We start from the raw sequence: 24,232 nt of genomic DNA on the forward strand, positions 1-24,232 counted from the left end.
GAAGGACAGAGGTTCAGCTTAGAATGTCAGAAGGTTCGGGAGAAAGCTGGTAGTTTAAAACAACCTAAGTGCTCTTAACTATGTGCTTAAAAATGGTTAAATAGGAGCTGGGGAGAGGGATCAGTCAGTGGAAGCAGGGGGATGCCCGGCACTTCCTGGGCAACCCTAGACACGGGTGAGCTTGGTGAGACGTTCTCAAGAAACAGGGTAGAGAGTGAGTTCATTAGATGTCAACTTAGAGCCTCAACACTCAAACACAAACACACACACACACACACACACATACACACACATATGCCACATGCACCCCTGCACCCCTGCTGCACACTTGTAAGCTCCAGAACTTAAGAAGCCGCAGCTAGGGTATGGAGTGTTCAAAGCCAGCCTACACCGTGAGTTCCAGGCTGGCATGAACTACTACATAGCAAGAGCCTGTCTTGAGAAAACAAACAGGTTGGCATAGCTCATTTTAGTTCTGTGTATTTTACCAATGTCTTTTTTTTAAAAAAAAGGGAGTTATATCAGGGAACAGTTCACACAGGTACCCTATGGGCTCTGATAGCCAGTGAGCTGGAATTCTGACAGATCACCTAGCAAGCCACTGAACCAACCACTTGGGAAGTGCTGGCTTAATTCCTCTGCCAGGGAGGTCAGCAGCCAGGAACTGGGAAGCACATCCACAGACTCTGAATTCTGGATTACCAACCTGGACAGCTGTTCTCAGTGATACTGGCATCCGAACAGAGCAAATGACTTGTTTCTGGGGGACACTGCTGCAGGTCAATAAGATTTAAGCTGAACTCCAAACCACCCAGTAACGAGCAAACGCCTCGCTGCTATCAACACATCCATCAGAAAAGAACCACACACATGCTCTCATAGGCCATCCTGATCCCAGGTCACTCAGATGACAACCACAGCTCGAATCCAACGTCTGTCACTGAAAAGCATCAGAACAGCAAGCACACTCATACCTCTATCAGAGACTTACAATAAAAATGGTTTCTCATTCATCACCAGCCAGCCAGAGGCTCTGTTGCAGGCCCCTCTAACACCAGATCACCTGACAAACCTTGCAGGCACCAAGGCAGAGGGATACGTGTTGCTTCTTCTCACAGTTCACTGGACAAAGCAAGTTAAATACCCTTTGCCTGTTTCAAAGAGCCAGCAAACAGAGTCCTGTTTAACCAGAAGGAAAAAAAACCCTACATATTAGAGTTGAGCCCTGATGCCTTCCACACTGGACCTGAAAGGCCAGCATACTGGAAACAGAAGGTACTATACACACGTGAGCCAGCCAGCCAGCCTGCACCTGTTTATTAAGCATCTACTATGTAGTGGGAACTGTGCTAAGGTGAGAAAAATAACAAAGAAGTCATGTTGGAATATGGTCCAAGAACGCAGTCGTGTGAGAACTCTGGGTGCTTGTGAGAAAATCCCAAGAAAACAAGACAAGAGTCTTGCGCCCTGAGTTTGTTCAAAACATAGAACTGTTCTTGGAATGTGATTTTGTGCTTCTCCCAGGAATACCAGATAGGAACTGTCTAACATTCTGAATAAAGCTGGTCATCACATGAGATTTTTGTCGGCTTCATTTCTAGGCCCCACTGTCCTAGGTTCATGCAGCCAACGAGAATGGTAAACAGGGTCGTATGTGTCAGGTGACATCATTAGATGATGTTAATGTGGTGATATATGGAAATTAAGCCTGGAAGTCCCAGAGGAGGTGTCATGCCGCAGCTGGAAGGTCTGTATCCACTTAAGGATAAGCAGCAAGGTCTGTATCCACTGCTGTCTACACGCTTGCCAGATGCAGTCTGCAGAGGGATCACAACCATTGTCCCAGGCCCACTCAAAGGAACAACATGGGCCAGCTCTTCAAACTGCTGGGCTGCAGAAAGCCATTCCAAGGGAATCTCATGACATAGCTGCACCCTACTAAGAACAATGCCACTAAACAAAATGAGCCCAGTCACCTCTGGAGTAGCATGCAGACGGCTGACTCCAATAGGCTCTTGGCATTGTGCCTGAATGAATGGCACACTCACTAAAATCCTAATGACAACCACTCAGTTCACTGAAAGGTCATTAGGACACGGACCCTCTCTTGCTAAGTGCCTGCAGCTCTAGTGTGGGGAACAGGAGCGGGTTCTACAGTCAGGTGAAGGGCTCTGAAATAGAGGGGGAGGGAAAAGGTCTTGTGCAAGATGCAGCAAAATGCTGGATGGAGCCCAGGGCTTCTAACTACCTTATTTTAAAACAACAATAACAAAAACAAACTAATAAAGAAAAAAACCCAAAAAAAACAAAAGCCCACCTTCCTGAAAAGAAAAATGTCAGCTGCTAGGGAGGAAAAAAGAGAGAATAAATAACATTATTAAACATATTAAACACACATTATTTCTTTTTAAAGCAAAATAAGAACACTAGACATTTTGCATTAAAAACCCTTAGGGATTTCGGGAGCAGGAAAAGTCTGTTTTCCTCTCTATTTAATGTCCTTTAATTGAGAAGTTTCCAGGAAAAGCAGACTGTGAGGAAGTGAAATGGGATAGAACTATCTTTTTTCTTTTGCTTTTGTTTTGGTTTTTAGAGGTGGGGAGCAAATTAAAGAGAAATTACTGGTCCTTCTGCCTCAGTTTCTCTACTTAGGATTACAGGCAGTCAACACTGCCATGTCCTACCAAGCCCTTCCTATTTCAGGGCTTACTGCAAATGTCAATAGATTTGTGTAGAATTGCACACAAGGCAATTCTACGTCAGTGCCACCGGCACGATACAACAGGAAGAACTTATTCCCAGAAATGTACTTTTAAATTAAAAACTACAAACACGCACACACTCAAACATGCACGCACAGCCTGGGATAAACTGCAAAATACACAAAGCTTTCAAAGTGAAACCTGGAGGTTTATGAGAAAGATCCATGTGAAGACTGACACCCTGAAGCCTCCAGAACAGGTAAAAACTGGAACTATATTAGTTCAACAGAAAAACCTAAGGTTGCTAGCAATATCCAACCAGTCATAACCCCACTCAGCCATTCACATATCCAACCAGTCATAACCCACCCAACCATACATATATCCAACCAGTCATAACCCACCCAGCCATACATATATCCAACCAGTCATAACCTCACCCAGCCATTCACAAATCCAAACAGTCATAACCTCACCCAGCCATTCACATATCCTACCAGACATAACCCACCCAGCCATTCACTCTACTCAGCCCCCAACCACTCTTTTCTTTTCAGTATGACCAATACTCAACTCATGCTTTATGTGAGCCCCTCCACCCACCAGCCACATGAACTGGGTTCTGGGGTCACCAGTCACTACCCTGGGCCTGGAGATAACTTTAGGGCCCTCCATAGTGGCCGGATTTCTCCAGCCTGGGCTGAGACTGCTTCAAAATTTAGGCCAACAGACCCAGCATGCAGGGTGCTCTCCAGGCTGTTCGAATCCTCTTGAAGGAAAGGCTTCCAGCTACTGGATAGGTCAAACAACTGTACTGCCTCTTAGCTGACTGCCTCAGGGGAAAACATTTCTGGAGAAAACTGATATGATCAGTAGGGACCACAACTCCAGAGACTTCATTCCTACACCAGGGTAACCCCAGCCGGCCCAAGTGCAGGCATCAGGGACTCTGACATTTCTTAAAGTTAACTGGAGCAACTCACAACCAAAAGGTGACTATTATTATATAAATCTTGGTGAGGTTTCATTACAAAAAGCACTGCAATATCCGATTTTCAATCTCTTAGTAACCTCTTTATAAAAATGGGCCAAGTTTTATGTTTGTCATCTAGACATCCAACTTCAAACAAAAATACATTTTTTAAAGAAAGCCATAAGAAAGATTATTATTGAAAGAATCGACATCTGGGTCAACTAGCTGACTCCCTGGCAGCCTCTCATAGCACTGGGGTCCACCTGCACGAAACGGTTAGATCTCAAGGACAACTAACAACTCAACATGTTACTGGAGGCTCTTAAATTCTGGATAGCATGAGTCACTACAGCACAGTCTCCATGAGCCTTGGATCTGTGTTCAGCAAAAACTGCTTTCCCTCAGTAAACACAGGACAATGGGGGTCTGCCTGCCCCACTAAAGCCAGTAAAGCCAGGTGCCAAAGGTTCCTACAGACTGAGAATCAGGCATATCCATACCATAATTTATTGACTTGCATGGTTTCTCTAATACCAATTTTCTGGTATGTCGCTACCCGTTCCGACCCACAGAAAGGAGCGACACAACACGGGATTCTTCCCAACGCAGTTTACTCAGGAACCTTTTTACAATATCTCTCTGGAAGCCCCAGATCCCAATTCCACTTTCCCTTTTATCCCCATGCCTGGTCACTCAGAGCCTGCCACGTGGGCACACACCATTGGCACACGTCAAATGGCCTGATTCTGCGTGGCAGAGAGTCTGTGCAGTAGTTCTGCAGACGTGACCGGGGTGTGTGAGGAAGTCAGGCGCCATTCATAAAATTTGGCGGGTGCCATTCATAAGCTTAGGTGCCATTTTAGCTGGCTGCCACACCCGCTCCCCACACTGGTATACATGGAATTTGGAGGAACAACAAATGGGGTCATCACACAGTGCATGAGAGTTGTTTCCTGGGGACATACAACATGCATACACATCTGATACAATACGCATACACATCTGATCACCCAAAATGCACTGAATACAACGTTTGAATGAGACACCAAACACAAGCCACACACCGTACGGATTCGGAAACATGAATTACAAAGTTTCTTTAATAAAGATTTTGCCAGCAGAAATTACATAGAATACATGTGTAACACTATATACATCCACCTTTGAAAATAAAGGCCTCTGGGCTCTTCAGAACCCCAGGACTGATGATACTGAAGAAAGAAGCAGAGTTAAAATATCAATCAGAGTACTATGGCCTTACTGAGAGGAACAACACTGGATGGAAACTCCAGAAAATGAGGCCCAGAGAGTAGGGTGGGCAGAACTCAGGGCCTCAATACACTCTATTTACTGTATCACATATGCCATTATAAAAACGATGTAAATGTTCCCATGTAAAAGCTGTGTGGATCTTGTATCTGGTGAGGACCCCCCTTCTCCCCCCCCCAAAAAAAAATCAGACAGACAAGGCGCTCACACCTGTCAGAGCTCATACCCGTCATATCCCTGACAGCACCAAGCTGCTCTGGTCCAGGACTGAGGAATTCCGAACAGCCCTCACCGTCACTTTATGTTGTTATCACATCTCTGTATCCTTGACCGGCATTTTGGTGTTATATTAGCCTATCCTTGACCCAGGTGACACCACAACATAAACAAAGATTTCTAGCCTCCTCGAGACAAAGCAAGTTCACCCTGGCCCCAATAGCAAGGGCCAGACAGTGGTTCTGGAGACGCATTCCCAGCTAGTGGACCCAACCTTACTTCTCGGCACTGCAGGGAGAAATTGACCTGGCACAGTATGTCTCAGAAAAGGAAGTGATGATTTCCATTTCGTCAGAAGAAGAAAAGATGGCCCTGAGGGGCTTCGGCAACAGGAGATAAGAGATCCAAGGGACTTGGTAATACAGATGGTGGGGGAAGCAGTATTCTGGTCTTCGATCTTCCGATATAACAATGCCTGACACAGAACGTATGATAAATGGTCCAACGGCCATGAAGAACATGTGGGAAGAATCTACTGCAGACAGGATGCAAGTATTTGCAGTGAGGTGCAATGGCTTTGAGGTAGGGGGCTAGCATTCACTACCATGGAAGATAATCTTTTCTGAGGGCTAACCCTAGCTATTTACCCACCTCCACTCAGTTTTAAACATTCCTAGACACGACTTCTTTATTTAAAAAAAAAAAAAAAAGGGAAAATTAAAAATCCTACTTATTCTTACCAACCCCCACCAAAGCTAAATCCAGATATTAGAAACAAAACCCCTGAAGGGCTGAGGAGTTAAGAGTAACTTTCCAGAGACATGGGACTTTAACATGCAGGGACAGTTCAGTTCAAACAGCTGCACGGGTATTTTTCATTAATGCACTCTAATGCCAAAAAGTTGGTTTAACTGGAGTTGACCCCTGGTTTCCTGGCATCATCAAACCAAATAAATCCCTGTGATAATATCTGTTACTGTGTGCACTTCTTGGAATTCTGCCCCGCTATGCACGGGTCAGGCTTATGAAAAAGGATGAGCAACTGGACTTTTAAATACGGGACTATACCAGACAGTCAGGGCCACACAGACAGACCCTGTATAAAAAAATTAATAATAATAATAATAATAATAATAACAGAACAAAAATAAATTAAGGGCTGAAGAGATACCTCAGTGGTTAAGACCACTGACTGCTCTTCAAGTGGTCCTGAGTTCAATTCCCAGCAACCACATGGTGGCTCACAACCACCTGTAATGAGATCTGATGCCTTCTCCTGCTGTGTCTAAGGACAGCTACAAGTGTATTCATACACATAAAATAAACAATTCTTTAAAAAAAAAAAATAAAAGAAAAAAAAAAGGACTATTAAATACCCCACCCCAACCCAGGGGCGGAGAGATCACTGTCAGAGGACATCAAATCCAACCCACACCTGGCAGAGAAGCAGACTTGAAAGCAGCCTGGGATGCATGTGGGTGTCTCTCCCTGGTTCGGGTTGCTGAGCAACCCCCTCCACCACTGCTGCTGTTTTGCAGGAACATCCTGGGAGTGGTGTGCTCTCTCCAAAGGGTGGAATTAAATTTACTGCTTGTGTGAGGGGAGAGTGCGCTGCCTGGCAGGCCCTGTCACTGAGGGTGAGCAGTCTTGGATGCCCATCTGGTTACTTCACTATTCATAAAGCTGGGTACTGGAAGACCGTGGAATGTAGCATCTCTCTGTTCAATAGTTCCCACCTGCACTCACCCGCCACCCCACAGAACTGCTCACCACCCGTTTCCATGAAGATGGCTATAATCTGCTCACTTTAAAATCATGATGAGCTTGTGAACAGGAACATTTCCAGAGGGGGGGAAATTATCATATTAATTTGTGCTACCAATTAAGAGGTCTTTACAGGTGTGTGTAGGATCATCTTATACATAGTAGTTTGCCCTAATTGGTGTATAATGGGTGGGATGTAATTTGTGGATTACCCCTACACAGTAAATAGTTTACTGTTTCAGAACTACCAAACACAAGCCTCATAGTTTAACAGTAAAGTGCTCATTTCTAGCTACACAGTTCGAGACATCCTGAATTTTCAAATACCCTGAACAGAATGATCAAAGTTGCAAAGAACTTTCCAGTAAAATGACAGGTTTTTGAAATGATACAGCAAGCTACATTTTTCTGAGGAACTTTGAAAGCTCCCGTCTCTTCCCACCAGGTTGGAGCTGTAGCCCAGTTTGCAGACTTTGCCTAGCACACAGGAGGCCCAGGATTCACCCCCAGTGTGTTATAAGCCTGGCATCCAAGGAGGAGGAGAATCCTAGCACTCAGGAAGTAGAGGCAAGTTCTAAGTAATCTTGGATTACTTGGAGACTACTCCGGGATGAATGAGACTGTCTTGAAAACAAATCAATTTTGTTTTTCCTTTCAGGGGTGTTTTGTTACTTCCTGGAGAAGCATAGGCTAGCCACGTGCAAAAACAAAACAAAAACAACAACAAAAACCCTAAAGCCTTAGTTTGGCTCAGTATTGTTTTTCTTGTCTCCCTTCACTGGAAAAACCTTTTAAAATACTTTCTCACAAACCTTCACTTTCAGAAAGACATTCTCAGCAGTCACTAACAGGACAAAGTGGCCACTGGTAGCTAAGCAGCTAGCTAGTTCTTTAATTTGCCAGCACAAAGGTAAGTACCAGGCCTGGGCAGGCCACGTCTGGTAAAACTTGGGCACTGCTCCACCAGGCTCAGAGCCTACAGGTAGACTACAGGGGTAAGATTCAGTGAGAGTTGCGGGCAGAAGCAGTTCAAGAAAGGCTACGTTCATGTAAAACATCCCGCACCCCACGCACAGGGGTTCTCTTTTCAAAGTTTTTCTTAGTTCATTTTTAAAATTGATCTGCTTACCACTACATAAAAAAGTGCGTGTCCGTTTAGGTGTCTTATGGTTGTCGTTTTTTACAGAGAGATGTTTTAAAGTAAAGAAAAACCCTGAAACTGTAAACTAACAGAAATCACAATCCCGGCAGGCAAATGACCCTTTGGGAGACTAAGTTTCAAAACTTAAATTGGGCCCACAATACATAACGGGTTTGCCCTTTGCGTAAGATTTGCAATCCTTTAGCTGTTTGTTAACTTGGCATAAAGATGTTATCATTTGCTCTAAGTAGTAGATTTACGAAAGTTCTACAGGAGTACCACGGCAACTCTTTTAAACTCTATTACCAAGATTGGAATAGTGTGAGTCTCAAAAAGAATTTTTTTTTTCTGTTTTTCCTTTTCTTTTTAACTGCTTTTTTCTTAATCTCCCTGATCTCTGGTGCCAGTCCCGGCGAGGAAAGGGGGTGGGGGAGAGACTGCACGCTGCCCTCCCGCGCGCCCCTCCCCCAGGTCTCCGAGCGCTGCGCCCCGTAGCTCCCGGCCTGCAGCTCCAGAATAGGCGTCCCCACCTGAGCCCCGGCTGCAGGGGCCAAACCTGTAGACCCGGAGTGGTACGGCACGGAGCCACGCGCACACCTACAGGACCTAAATTCCCAGCACCCAGTCCTCCGCGTGGACCGGTGGGGCAGGGCGGGGAGTGCAGAAAGCAGCCGGAGACCGGGGCTGGGGGAAACCCTCACCTGGGAGCGCGTGGCCAGCTCCATCTTCCCTGCCGGGCTCACTTCCCTGCGCCCTGCACGCGGCCACCCGGGCTGGCGCGGCCCCGAGCACGCAGCGCGCGAAATTTGCCGTGGAGCAGCGCACTGGGTCCGGACGGGGGGACGAGGTGGTTCCGCGCGCTCCGCGCAACCTAGCACGGCCTCGGGCCACACGCCCGTACCCGGGCCTCGCCACCTGCGGTCCTAGTCTTACGGCCGGCGCGGGAGCGCGCAAAGGGGGCGCGCGACGGGCATTGGCGGGCGTGTTTGGTTGCGCGGGCTTCCCCCCGCCGCGCAGGTCCACGGTGGAGCCGTCCGCTCTGATTCGCGCGGGAGACTCAAGCTTGGGCTGCACGCGCCTATGAGCTCCGGGTACCTGGCCCACTCAAACCCTGCCGCACAAACCTCCGGGTTCTAATGGCCTGAGTTACAGGAGGGTTTGGCAGAGGCCTTAGAGCAGGCTTTGCTTTGTTGTTGGGAAGGGGCGTGGTCTGTGCGCCTCCAAAACAGTGGCTGCCCAGTTCACTGAAAAACCCCAGTAGCACCCTGCACACCATACACTGCAAGCAAGGCCTCAATTCTCTTAGCCAGAGCTCCCCAGTAGTGCCTAGATTCTAATCACTAGCACCTACTCACCGTGGAAACACTGGGATAGGCCTGCGAACTCAGAAATAAACAAAAACCCAGTGCCTACTAGGTTGGATTTTATGGGCTGGGAGCCATTACCCCCAGGATAATATGAATAACCATAGTGATAATGCAAGTCTCATGATGATGATAATTATGTCCCCATCACTAATTGGACGGATAGTTGAAATGATGAGTAACTCAATTCCTACCACTGATTAAAAATGCTAAATCTAATAATAAAAGTGCATGGACATGTAAACTTGGAGCAAGTTAGATGCCATGGGGATTGCGGGGAGTGGTAATCTAACGGCATGGAGTGGGCTGTGGGCATCAAAGATTTAGAGCTCAAATCAGAAGCCTGAAGCATTTAAAGAGTGGAGACAGTGGGAGGAGGTCCAGCACAAGCCTGAGGAGCTGAAAAAAATGAAATGTGAAAAGGTTTACCACAGGATGGGGTCGTGGGGTGGTACAGCAACAGCTTGGCTGAGTAGAATTTTAGGCAGCCAGCCTCGGCTCCTTGGATCCAGTGGTCATCCTTCGGTTATGCTGAATGGATAGATGAAGTTGTCCTCGGGCTTCAGGATGAGACAGTGTTGAGGAAAGAGGCGTCTTGCTTTCTTCTTTAGTTGAGCAACATGTTGCCAATGTTGGGAATGAAGCTAACAAAACAGTGTCTAACTATAGAAATGCACATAGCTTGGTTTAGTTGCCCTTGTCTATAATCCCAACTCTGTGGAGGCAGGAGCATAAGCATTCTGAATTTGACTCTTGGGTCAAAACAGAAGAAAAAAAAAATGTTTTACTTCTTCTGGATAACCTGTGTTGTTGTAACTACTTCATATGTAGTAGTTCCTAGAATTCTCTCAACATTCATCCAGGCACTCCTTGACAGCAGCATACCATCAAACCAGAAAACATTTTTATGCTCCTAGGGTAGACCCAACATTCTTCCCCCCTCCCCTTTTTTCTCCTTGTCTCCCTAGGTTGCCAGGAAGAACAGTAAAAATGTATTAATCAAAGCTGGTTTTAATCTAAGATAATTGTCTTGCTGTGATCTAAGGGCTGTGTTTGCAGTTATCTCTGTTATTATTTCTACTGTAGACTACAGCAAATCCGTATTGTAAAGAGAGCATCGGTTTGAAGCAGCATTTGGAACCTCGCTATCATCAGGAGCCTATTTAGGCCACTGAAACTTCCTGCTTTAGAAACCTTCATTAAGCAGCCTATGCTGGTTAGTTCCTGTCAGCTTGACACAAATGTAAATAGACCTAGGAAGAGGAAATCTCAAGAAATTGCTTTCACCAGGTTAGCCTGTGACCGTGTCTGTGAGACATGCCCTTGCCATCCCTGGATAGGCAGGCCTGGGTTATATATTATAAGCAAGCTGGTAAAGAACCAGGGAGCAGGCTGTCAAGTTTTGCTGCTTGCTTGGTTCTTTGGGGACTATTCTTATTCAAACCACCACAGAATTCAGTGGCCTCTGCTGACACTTCATGCAGGTTGTATACACACACACACACACACACAGAGAGAGAGAGAGAGACAGAGACAGAGACAGAGAGAGAGACAGAGAGAGACAGAGAGAGAGACAGAGAGAGACAGAGACAGAGAGATAGAGACAGAGAGAGATAATACATTCAGGCACATAAAATAAAAATTAATCTATTAAAAATGTTTCTTTAAGAGAATAAGAAGCTGTCTATAACTCCCTGAATGGATGAGATGTGAACCTTGGCATAAGAATACGTCATCATTAACATGCCATTCTGTCACACTGAAGGCTTCAAAGGCACTTCACAAACAGCAGGTGCAAGAAGATCCACTGCCTCTTCCTTGAACTTATGGGGGAGAGATGCTATTCCTTGTGAGATATACCTCCCCACATGAAAGGAAAACAAGGTTCCTAACAAGGACTGGAAGCCGAAGTTAAGGGAAATCTGGCCAGACCAAGCTTAGCCGAATGAACTCTTATCTTTGTGCCCACTGCACTCAAATAACTAGCCTAGCCAAGGCCCTTCTTCTTATCAGACTTTTGGCAATGCCCAATGCAACGTGGAAATCTTTTCCTCTATCTGCTGATTTTTTATGAAATAAATTTGTGTGGTTTTCTCCTATTATCTGTCTTATGTCGATCTGATTCATGGGCCCAGCCACATCATTAGAAAAGCTAGCTCAGTCCACAGTGTTTGTTCTCTGTAAAAGGAACCACCAAGTCCTGAATCTGGTTCCTTAAGCTTAGTATTTGAGTATTATACATTGGGTATTGTGTAGCCATTTTCTCCAAACTGAAGCGCTCTCTCCTAGAATGGGGTGGGACACTCCTAAGACTCAAGAAACTAAAGGAACTTACAAGTCCCAAGATGCTTAGAAAGCTAGAAGGTTCCCACACTCTTCCCCAGGGTTATATAAGCAATGAATACAGGGGAGGAGAGACTGGACTTCAGAGCTGCATGCAAGCTCCAGGGAACTCCAGGGATGCAGCGTTACTATGCTGAGCTCTTCAGATATATAGCTGCCTTTGAGACCCCCCAGGATCCTGTAAGGAAACCTGTAAGAAAACGCCCATACCTCTTAAGTAACCCCAGTCAACTTGGCTCACCAAGCCGGATCTGGGTGGGATAATTTCTTTGGTATCTTCTCTAAAATAAAGACTCATTTCTTCCCATCATCCCAGGAACAGTGACCCAATAGTCTACCCTATTATAACAGAGTAGGTCAATGGTTTTCTGCCCTTGACAATTCAGCAAAGAATCCACTTCTGGCAGAAAGCACTTGAGGCCACCTGGGAAATAGCCCAATTCTCCTTAGAACATTCATATTGGTTATGAATATGTAAAAAGGCAGCCAAAGAAGATAGCACCTGAATGCTCACTATCTCTCAGTCTCTTGAAACTTCCAACTCCTTGAGATTAGACAATATCTAACATAGAAAACGGAAGCAATGCTAAGAGTGAGACATTAGATGTAAAACCCCCAACTTACGGCAGAATCATCCATCCAGAAATGAGTCTTCTATAGCAGACTATACCCTAACAATGACAAGGTGCCCTTTAACATAAAAAGTTCCTTTTATTAAGCAGCTGTCCCATCCTCCTGACTGGGCATAACAAGAGAATCTTGATGTGATGTTACAGCTCTGGTATGTTCTAGTTAAGAGGAAAAAATAGCTATAAATAGCATAGGAGATGTATATCTGTGTAATTAGTAACCCAATGCTCTGTGTATACTGACTTCATAAAATCCCACATTAGAATAAAGCTTCAGTGCCTGTGGTACTACCAAGAAGTCAATAGGTGGTTGCCATGGTGGGGGAGTCAAGGATGGAAACTTAGGGAGATCTGAAGCTTTGCAGGGGTCGCCGGGCACTCAAGCTTGAAAGTCTGAGAAAGGAAGATGAAACCCAGAGGCAGAACCCTGACCGATGCCCAAAACAAAACAAAACAAAAAACCGAAAACAACAACAAAAACAAAACAAAACAAAAAAAACCACAGAAAGAAAAATGAAAAAGAAGCCGGGCGGTGGTGGCACATGCCTTTAATCCCAGCACTTGGGAGGCAGAGGCAGGTGGATTTCTGAGTTCGAGGCCAGCCTGGTCTACAAAGTGGGTTCCAGGACAGCCAGGACTACACAGAGAAACCCTGTCTAAAAAAAAAAAAAAAAAAAAAAAAAAGCTTCAATACAGTCAAAGTCACATAAAGTTGCATATGGTCTAGTGGCTTGGTGGGTTCGCTGAAGGATGACTTCTGACTCTGTGTGTAGCTATGGTGAGATCATCATCCAAGCAAGGTGAGAGAATTCTTGGTGGTATGGCTGCTTTGTGATAATCCATTCTCTTTCAAGTAAACAAAAAAAAAACCTCATTTGTTCACCAAACTAGACTTGGGTAGAATCCTTACTTTCATCTATCACTAATGCCCTGTCTTGTAAATGTTTACCTCTCCACAAGAAGAAGCCATACGGGGCTCCCCTGGGCTAAAAGAGTATCACCTAAGACAGAAGGAGCGTAGAAACGGGGATGCAGAGGAGTACTGTGGAGTTCTGTCTTCCAGACACATGGCCATGGCACTCATGAACTCACAGAAGCTATGACCGGCACAGGATCTGTACAAGATGGGCCTGTTAACATTTTGTCATAGGTGAGATGGGCTTCATGAGGTTCCCACCCCTCCCTGAGTTGCTATTGGCAATTATCAATTGCTAGGAGAGGGGAAGAAATGGTGTTCAATCGTGTAGCCCCTGAAAAGTTTGCTTGGCTCTAGTAACTATCTCCCCACCCGTGCTCATGCAAGCAACCCTAATTTGACTCTAGACCATAAAAAAAAAAAAAAATAGAATGAAAAAAATGAAAGAACAGAAGAGGAACTAACTAGAAAAGAGAAGGGGTTTAGCCAGAGGGGGAAGAGCACAAGAGAAGGCAATAGGCAATAGATATGTACATTATATAGATGGATGGAATGTTCAAAAGCAATGTTTTAATTAAAGAAAATAGTGCTATGAAAATACACGCAGTGATAGCCAGACATGGTGGTGCATGCCTTTAATCCAAGCACCCAGGGACCAGAGGCAGGGATATCTCTGAGTTCTAGTTCAGCCTGGTCTACATACTGATTTCTAGGACAGCCAAGGCTACACAGAGAAACCTTGTCTGGAAAAAAGAAATAAATACTTAAATGGTAAATAAATAAATAAATAAATAAAAGCAGTATATGTGGCAAGTCTTTGCGACTCCTTGGGAATGCTTCATGAACTTATTAATTATTTAAATTAACGCAATCTGAAACAATAATAATAACCGATTATTTAACAATTCTTATCTATAAACATATATCACAAAGGAAAATAGTTATGATCCTTAGTAGTCTATAGTATATAGTTTGAAAAAATTATGGGTGTTTTCTGATTAACAAACCCCATCACCTTGGGATATTCCTTTGTGCTGCTGACTATTGGTAGAGTGACTAAAAGAGGAGCAGTAGTTTCTGCATGGAAGAATGAAAACTCTTTCCAAAACTACCAAAACACACCAAAACCCAGGGAAATGCTTGTAAATAAACTCTTGGGTAGCCTTTGTAATTGTATTAGAACATATCAATACATTAATATAGTAAATAAATTCCTAAAGAACAGCATAAAAGGCAGAGGTGAGCTCTGAATGGTCCCTGGAGCCCCATTATCTAGCTCTGGGTTCCCTCCTTGGTTCAGAGGACCTTGTGGGACCCCAAAAGCATCTTGCTTTCCCTTGGAAACCTTCTGGGGCACCAAAACTAGCCAGCTTAGAATCCTGCCCCACCAATTCCATCCCAGTCAGATCTGCTTGCCATCCCAGTCACTATGCCTGAGATACATCCTGCAGAGGTAAGTTGCATGTGGTTCCATAAGCTCCATTATTTATCTCTGGTCTGTTCTTAGGTCCTGAGGACTTTTGCAGAACCTCAAGAGCCTCTTACTACCCCGTGGAAGCCCAAGGAGACCCCAAAAAATACCAACATGGAACATTGCCCCACCAATCCCTTACCAGAGGGGTCTGTCTGATACACAGCCAGCAGAGAAAGGTACCCTTACCTCCATTGTCTGGCCCCCACACACCCCCTTTTTCCCCAGAAGTCCTGCTGCCACCAGGATCATTCAGCCAGCACCAGGGAAAACCAGATGCCTAAAGGACAGAATAAAAACACAATTAACAAGACCCATAGCAATATGGCACCACCAGAGCCCAACTATCCTGGTACAACAAACCCTGGATATCCTAATAAAACCATCTAGAAAAGAGAACAGGAACTACAGACATAAGTATCACCAACAGAATATAGATGATGGAAGAGAGAATCTCAGGTATAGAAGATACAATAGAAGAAATAAATATATCAGTCAAAGAAAATGCAAAATCTAAAAAGTTCATGAAACAAAACATCCAGGAAATTTGGGACACTATGAAAAGACCAAACCTAAGAATAATAGGAATGGAAGAAGGAGAAGATTCCCAGCTCAAAAGCTTAGAAAAAACATTTTCAACAAAATTATAGAAGAAAATTTCACTAACCTAAATTAACAGATGCCTATAAATGTACAAGAAGCTTACAGAACACCAAACAGATTGGACCAGAAAAGAAAATCCTCCCACCACATAATAATCAAAACACTAAATATATAGAACAAAGAAAGACTTTTAAAAGCAGTAAGGGAGAAAGACCATGTAACATATAAAGGCAGATTTATTCATTAGAATTATACCTGATTTCTCATCTGAGTCTCTAAAAGCTGGAAGGGGTGGGTAGAGATCCTGTAGACTCTAAGAGACCACAGATGTCAGCCAGGACTACTATGTCCAGCAAAATTTTAAATTGCCATAGATAGAAAAACCAAGATATTTCAAGACAAAACCAAATGTAAACAATACCAGCCCTCTAGAAGCTATTAGAAAAAAAAACCTCTCCAACCCAATGAGGCTAACTACATTCAAGAAAATACAAGAAATAAACAATTTTACACCACTAAAACCAATAGAAGAGAAATACACATACATACACACACTCCACAAACAACAAAACTAACAATGATTGGTCATTAATATCTATCAGCAACAATAGACTCAAGTGCCCAGTAAAAAAACACAGGCTAACAGAATGGATTAGTAAACAGAATCTATCATTTCTGCTGTATACAAGAAACACATCTCAGCAACAAAGACAGTTATTATCTCAGTATAAAGGACTGGAAAAAGCTTTTCCAAGAAAATAAACCCAATAAATAAGCTGGAATAGACCTAATCAAGAATTGAGCATATAATCTGTTATAAAGCAAGCCTCAACAGATACAAGAAGATTGAAATAACCCCATGTGTCTTATCAGATCACCACAAATTAAAAACTGGACTTAAACAACAAGAGAAACAACAGAAAGCCTACATAGTCATGGACCCTGAACAACTGTCCACTCAATGATCACTGGGTCAGGAAAAGAAGTAAAGAAATTAAAGAATTTCTAGAATTCAATGAAAATGAAGGCACAACAGACCCAAACATATGGGACATTATGAGAGCAGTGCTAAGAGGAAAGTTCATAGCACTAAGTGCTCTCATAAAGAAATTGTAGAGTTCTCATACTAACAAATTAAGAGTATGCTGAAGGCTCTAGAAAAAAAAAAAGAAGAAGAAGTAAACATATCCAGGAGAAGTAGTTGGCAGGGAATAATCAAACTCGTGAATAAAATCAGTCAATTACAAACAGAGAATAATACAAAGAATCAACAAAACCAAGAACTGGTTCTTTGAAAAAAATCAATAACACAGACAAACCCTTAGCAAAACTGACTAAAAGGCAGAGAGATTGTATCCAAATCAACACAATCAGAAATAAAAACAGAGACATAACAGCAGACACTGAGGCAATTCAAAGAATTATTAGGTTTTACTTCAAAAACCTGTATACTACAAAATTGGAAAATCTAAATAAAGTGGATGATTTTCTAGACACATACCAATTACCAAAGCTAAATCAAGACCAGGTAAACTATCTGAACTAAAACCCCTAAGAAGGTAGAAGTCACTAAAAGTCTTCTAACCAAAAAGCCCTGGGCCATAAGGTTTTAGCATAGAATTCTACCAAACTTTCAAAGAACTAATACCAATACTCCTCAAACTATTCCACAAAACAGAAACAGAAGGAACACTGCCCAACTCATTCTATGAGGCCACAGCCACCCTGATATCTAAACCATACAAAGATTAACAAAGAATGAGAATTTTTATTATGAACAGTGATTGCAAAAATACTCAGTAAAATACTTGCAAACCAAATCCAAGAACACATCAGAGATCATCCACTGTGATCAAATAGGCTTCATCCCAAGGATGCAGGGGTGGTTTAATATATGAAAATATTAATATTAATCCATCAATGTAACCCATCATATAAACAAACTGAAAGAGAAAAACCACATGAGCATCTCAATAGATGCTGAAAAACATTTGACAAAATCTAACACCCTTTCATGTTAAAAGTTTTGGAGATATCAGGGATACAAGGTGTATACCTAAACACAATAAAGGCAATATACAGCAAGCCAATAGCCAACATCAAACTAAATGGAGAAAAACTTAAAGCAATTCCATTAAAATTGTGCATAAGACAAGGCAGTCTACTCTCTGTCTTCAATATAGTACTTCAAGTTCTAGCTAGAACAATAAGACAGCTAAAGAAGATCAAGGGGATACAAATTGGAAAGGAAGAAATCAAAGCATCAGTATTCTCAGATGTTAGTATAGTATATGTGACCCTCAAGATTCGTCTCTGGGGAACCTAATGCCTCAGCCATTCTTGCTCTCAAGTTATTAGCTAGCCCTGACTCATAGCCTTCAGTAAGCAGTAGCAGAATGTTTTGCATCATAAAATAGAAAATTTACATTTCTCCTTAAAGTTAATTGTACATGTATTTAGTAGTAATTCTATACTTTAGAAAGAGAGAAGAGGACTTTCAATCTTCTAAATTCTAACATTTCCAGACCTCCCCCCTCAAAAGTGGCACATAGCCTTTTTATTATGCCAGTAGTAGAATTTTAATTATGACCAACCTGCAAATATTTTATCCTCAAAGGATTTTTAGACTCACCTTGACAGGAAAAAAAAAAAAAAAAAAAAAAAAAAAAAAAAAAAAAAAAAAAAAAAAAAAAACCTCCTCTTCTGGGGTAGTATTTGTTTTCAGGAGCTTTTGTTGTTGTTGACTCTGAGAAAAAGCAATTATTTTTAAATCATGATCACAAAATCATACTCATCCATTGCTACTACATCTTTGAATGTTAGGAAGCCCTCAATGTGAACAGGCTCTATCTTGTCTAGAAATATTTTACAATGGTTATTCATACCGTTGAGAAAGTATATCCTTATCTCCACACACATTGTAGTGACACGTACAAGGATCTGCCCACCAAAGCCTCCCTTCTGCAATTCCTGAAATCCCTTGTGACCTCTTGGTGGAGACCGAAGAGTCTTCACGATGAAGCCATTTATGATTCCAGGAGTCTCCCTCAAAATCTCCCCTTCTATCATGGAATTCTCAGAGTGTAGGATTTAAGATGGGCGACACCTTAACAATGTTCTCCATTGTAACAACTTAGGTGATAAAAGCAGAATAGAGCAAATGACTAGGCTTTATTATCTAGATTCTGTAATAGGCAATGCTCAGCTTACATTCTAGATATGCATGTGCTTATCAATAGTGTTTGTTCTCTTTTGGGGGGTGTTTGTTTGTTTGTTTGTTTGTTTTGTGTTTTTTAAATTCAGGTCCAAAGATGAATTTGTTTAAATTTAATCTTTTTTGTGTATAAAACAAATACCACTGGTACTACTGCTGAAAAAAACTAAATTACAAAACACATACATGGTTACAATGTAAAAAACACATACATGGTTACAATGTAAAAAACACATACATGGTTACAATGTAAATTCCTTGTATTAGTCACCTTCTAAGCCCTGACATTTATTACAGAAATGTAAAACTTTCCCAACTAAGCATAAAACTGTTAATACTTTACATGTCAAATGTGAACTGTTGTACTATAAGAACTTTGTAAATTTTAACAGCTGCCGTAACTGCAAAAGTGGGGGAGGGAGGGCGTGTTGGGGCTGAAGGTACAACAGTGGCACTAAAAAAACTCCTCCAAACCAAAAAAACTATAAATAACCAAGTGTTGATGCCAGGGGTAAGGCTGAGCCACTGATCACTGCCAGTCCATGGACCCAAGCACTTTAGGATTTGATTAGTCCTTTAAGCTTCCAGAGCACCTTGGTAATCAGGTGTGCTGAGAACGATTGCTTTGGTCTGGCTCAGACATTTCCCAAGTGTGGTCTCAAGACTAGCAACCTCAGCATCCCTAGAGCTCGGCCAAGAAATTAGAATTATTGCCCAGTCCTGAGACCTACTGAATCAAAACTCTGGGAGTGGAGCTTGGGAATCTGGGCTTCAGCCACCATCTGGTCAACAGTGATTATTGATCAAAAAAATCAGAATCTCTGTGGCTGTAAACCAAGGTCTAACTAACACACACAAAGTGGGTGACCTTGAAATTCATTCAGCTTCATTTTATTATCAATAAAATATGATAAAAATGAAGCTGCTGCATGCCTGCCCAGCACAATCAAAGAATGTGTGTGTGTTGGGGGGTGGGGGTGGGGGGGTAGATGTATGTGTGTGTGTGTGTATGTGCGTACACATTGTATAAATTTTATGACGTGTGTATCCATTGTGTCATGGCTGAATGAAGCTATTTGACATATGCATTAAGTTAAATAGTCATCATATATGGGAAGCAAAACTTAAAATCTCAGTAGTTTTCAAACATATAGTATATACTGTGGTTAATAAGTTTATCACTGAACCTATTTCTCCTGTTTAAACTAAAATTTTTTGTTTTGTTTTGTTTACCAATATTTCCTTCATTTCTCTACGCCCCCCACATCTAATGGACTTGTTTGGGTTTTGAGAAAGCTAGAATGTTCTGCAGTTTGTAATGAAGTATTAATGGTAACAGGCTTTCCACACATTAAACACTGCCAGGTTATAGAACTTGCTTAAACACGGTTTCACTTAGAGAGTGCTGGGGTGTCGGTTGTATATAATCTGCCCTTTCTTTAAGATGAGGAAACTGTAACTTCAGGGTTGAAGAAATTTGTAGGAGGATAAGATAGCCAAGTTAAAGGAGTTCAAATATAACTTCTGCTGATCTGTTTTCTCTCATCATTATGCCTTTATGCAGGCAAAAATAATATAATAGAGACAGACAGACAGACAGACAGACAGATAGATGAGAGAGAGAGAGAGAGAGAGAGAGAGAGAGAGAGAGAGAGAGAGAGAGAGAGGATCAAGGTTTGTTTTTAAGAAACAAAATCCCAGGGTTTCATGTAGTCCAGGCTGGCCTGGAATGTGCTATATAGTTGAGTATAACCTTGAACTCCTGATCTTCTGGCCTCAACCTACCTAGAATTACAATGACCTAAGAAATTCAAACATCAATTCAAAATGAATGGGAAAGAGATTGAGTTTCTCCCCCTCCCAGTGCACTTACCACTGAGCCTCTGGCATCTGCCCACTGTTACTTCTCCTCCCAAGTGTTCCAAGCCTTTTCAAGGGTCTTAAACCTGGTGCAGTCCAAGCTGTGGTCCCAAGCTGCCAACTCAGGAGAGAAAGGCAGAAGGATTACCACCAGTTCCAGGCCAGCTTGGTCTGCACAGTGAACTCAGCCCAGCCAGAGCTGGACCTGACTCAAAACAAAAACAACTGCCCCACCCCCTCAACCCCACCCCAGCCCTGCAGCCCGTTTCCCTTTTCTAAAATCCACACATTGTCTAGACTTGACTGAGGAAATATATCCCAGAGATACTCAAATATGAAAATTCGAACACATTCGTGTGGCTTTCAGCTCTGGCCTACTTGCCTGTCTGGATCCCTTCAAAGCACCTTTGTCTACACAAGCTTTTGCCTTTGCTATGTGTATCCTGGCACCAGGAAATCTGTACAATGTAAGACTGAAGGCCAACTCTTAAGACTATGGAATGAAGCCAATAGCCACAAATCCTAAACCAGGCTCAGTACAATGGGATGTGGGCTTTGCTGATGTCACTTCAAGGCAAATTGTGTCTGTATATGACACTGAGCAAAAATCAGCTGTCCTGCACACAGGACAATGGATTTGTGACATCTAGACAGCCTTGTGGCAATAGGAGCTGACCAAGGAAATTGAATATAATTATGTTAGATTCAGAGTCCTTTTGTTTGTTTGTTTTTTGAAGCAAAGGAGCTTTTCAGCTTCCATGCCTCCTTCCCATGGTTCTCCTTACACTATCTCCCTTCTCTTTGCCCCCTGAACATACATACCTTTCCCCATAACAATCAGCAAAGGTCAGGGAATTTTCTTTTTAACATAAAGAAGAATTAAGTTTTCAAGTCATAGGAAAATTGGAGCCTGTGAAGGCAAGACAAAACAAAAACAAGACAAAAAACCCCCACTAAAGCAAGCATTCCATATAAATCAGAAAATGGGATCAAATAGAAAATCAAGGTGAGGAGGAGGAGCAGGAAGGAGGAGGGGAGGGAGGAGCAGGGGGAGCAGAGAGGAGGAGGGAAGAGGTCTTCAACAGTGACAACAGTGATTTTGATGATGATAACGTGCATAATTCTACTTTTTTTTTTTGAAACTGCTTGGTTCATGTTTTCTTACCTATTTGTAGCTGTAATGGTTCTACATTGTGTAGTAATGTCCTATAAAAATAAAGCGTTCCATTTTGGAGGGAAGTTTATTAAGACACAGGTTGTTCTAAAAGGAGGTAAAACTTTGCATCCCTACAGAGAGGTTCCTTCAATCCCCAGAAGTTCCTGAAACTGACCAGATTCTCTAGGCTCCTCAAGCATAAATAAACAATAAGGCCTGCTGAGAGACAATTGAAGTCCAGTGTTGCTGCACAGAAAAAGGCTTAATCAGCCAAGCGACCTAAAAGAGACAGAACAGACACCTGGGAGAGACACACAGCAGCCAACTGCCTGGAAGAAACTCAGCCCAGTGGAGTTGCCTGGAAAAGACATGTTCCAACCTGTTGGACTGCCTGCATATTGTACAGTGTGCCCTGGTTACAAGGGCACACTGTACATACTTTGGCGATGCCATCACCCATGCTGGGGGTGGGGGGCTTTGGTGGTGGCGCTGACTTTGAGTTATTTCTGCTCCTGTAAGAAGCTTTGGTCAGACTCACTGGGTACGCATTTGCTCAGGCCTCACGTTGGTCTGTCATTTGCTTCCTGCCTTGGCTGGATAAATGTTTGCTCACATTTCCCCAGGAATAGTGTAACACATATGTACAGTGTACGGCTTGTGTTCAGAGAGAGTATCAGTGTATTCAACAGAATCCAAGGCTACTGGGGTGGGGGGAGCAAGCAAGTCACTTGCTTGACATAACATTAACTTCTGTTTTCTACCTTGCTTCTTTATACAAAAGTGAGCATAGATACCAGGCACTCACACATGCATGCAGGCAAAACATAGAAATGATAAAAAATAACCAAGAAAACAAAGTACACTAAAAAGTAAGGAACTTATGTTAGCAGGTACAATAACTTAACTTTTAGCTGATGCTTAATCCCAGTGCCTCATGGAAAATTGGGCCCCCTTCCTTGTCCAATGTCTCAACAGCACACTCATATCTAAGAATAGGGTGCTATGCAGAAGAAACACAAATAGAAGTAGAGTTCTTTGAAATCAGGATTATAATCACTCAAATAAAATGTTCAATGAAAGGCACAAGAAATTCCCTATACAGTTGAGCAAAAAAGAAAGAGATGAAACATGAAGAAATGTGTTGAGTTAATGCAGAAGTTTCAATATTTGACCTTGGGAAATTCAGAATGAAGAAACAGAAAGGCTTCTTTTTCACTGCCTGACGCCACCGAGGTCAAACATTTGAGGTCTGTCCACTGCAGCCAACATTCCCTGCATCACCTCTTATCTGCTAGCTGCCCTTGAGGGCAACTCCTTTCCTAGAGCCAAAGACATCAAGAAAATACTAGACAGCATGGGCATTGAGGCAGATGATAACCAACTCAACAAGGTCATCTGTGAGCTGAATGGAAAAAACATTGAGGATGCCATTGCTCAGGGTGTTGGCAAGCTGGCCGATGTGCCTGCTGGTGAGGTTGGGCTGTTTCTGCAGGTCCCTGCCTCTGCAGATCTGACCCTGCTGCAGCAGAGGAGAAGAAAGATGAGAAGAAGGAGGAGTCTGAGGAGTCAGATGAGAGACATGGGATTTGGCTTGTTCGATAAAATTCCTGCTCCTCTGCAAATAAAGCCTTTTTAAGGAAAGAAAGAAAGGGGGGAAAGAAGGAGGGAAGGAAGGAGGGAGGGAAGGAAGGGACAGAAAGAATAAAACAAAGAAGGCAAGAATATAGACAAGCAAGTGATATAGATAAACGACATGATAGACAGGTGCATACATAAATAGACAGCAATCTAGAATTCAATAACACAAATATTCAGACTCTAAGAATCTATTGATGCTCCCCTGGAGAGACAGCTCAGTAATTAAGTGCATTGGCTGCTCTTTCAAGGGATCCTATATCAGTTCCCAGTGCCCATGTGGGGTAGCGCACAACTGACTCTAACTCCATTTCCTGGGGATTCAGTGCCCTCTTCTGGCCTCAGTAGGCACTGCACTTATGTGCACCTCTACGCATACACATATACATATAAATAAGAATAAAAATAATTTAAAGGGCATCTTCTAACTTCAAATCATTAAAAGACTTCAGAATGCAAGGTGTGAAAGGATTCTAAAACTTGTCAGAAAGAATATATTATCGTAAGTCCCCAAACATACCAATTCTCTCAGCAGCTAGTAGGAACACGTAAGAGACGTGAGGCTTGACATTCTGGTTCTTGTCAGGTCTAGGTCTGGGACATGAATGAGAGCAGCCGGCTACTGGCTGAGGAGGTGAGTTGGGGAATGGGAGTCCTCTGAGCACCTGGATCTCATGGGTCCTCATCACTGTCTCTGACGGCTGAAGCTGAGTGTGTAGAATAACAGTGTGGGCTAGTCCCGGAGCTGAGCTAACCTCTCTGTCCTCTTGGCAAGCACTTATTGTGATCTGAACAATTGAAAAGGCAGTCAATAATGCTAAAGCCCTGGTTGAGCGGTCAAGAGGGCATGGCCACTCAGCAGAGCCTCTCATGAGTAGACTACAAATCTTCACTCACCACAGAAGCAAGAAAGCACCGTCAGGAAGACATCCAAGAACTTAATAAAGTTGAAGTTGTTGGCCACAGTTCCCCATTA

At 42.9% G+C, this 24,232-nt stretch overlaps 1 protein-coding gene and 1 pseudogene across 3 annotated transcripts in view; one reads left to right on the plus strand and one right to left on the minus strand.

Moving 5' to 3' along the window:
• Cdca7l (cell division cycle associated 7 like) overlaps window positions 1-20,625 on the minus strand; it is a 47,395-nt gene extending 26,770 nt beyond the window's left edge. The window contains exons 1-2 of one of the 3 annotated variants that reach the window (XM_076920932.1): window positions 20,479-20,625; window positions 14,978-15,068 (exon numbers count right to left, since the gene is read on the minus strand). In XM_076920932.1, coding sequence (XP_076777047.1) covers window positions 14,978-15,040 — 63 coding nt within the window. In that variant the 5' untranslated portion in view covers window positions 15,041-15,068; window positions 20,479-20,625. Of the gene's footprint in view, window positions 1-8,766; window positions 9,205-9,858; window positions 10,768-14,977; window positions 15,069-20,478 lie in introns of those variants that run through there. The other 2 variants (XM_076920934.1, XM_076920933.1) reach the window with 2 other exon arrangements.
• Window positions 20,626-21,666: 1,041 nt separating this feature from the next.
• LOC143437154 (large ribosomal subunit protein P2 pseudogene) lies at window positions 21,667-23,257 on the plus strand (annotated as a pseudogene).
• Window positions 23,258-24,232: the final 975 nt, after the last annotated feature.

This window comes from Arvicanthis niloticus, chromosome 23 (assembly GCF_011762505.2).
Source record: "Arvicanthis niloticus isolate mArvNil1 chromosome 23, mArvNil1.pat.X, whole genome shotgun sequence".
NCBI classification, from domain to species: domain Eukaryota; kingdom Metazoa; phylum Chordata; class Mammalia; order Rodentia; family Muridae; genus Arvicanthis; species Arvicanthis niloticus.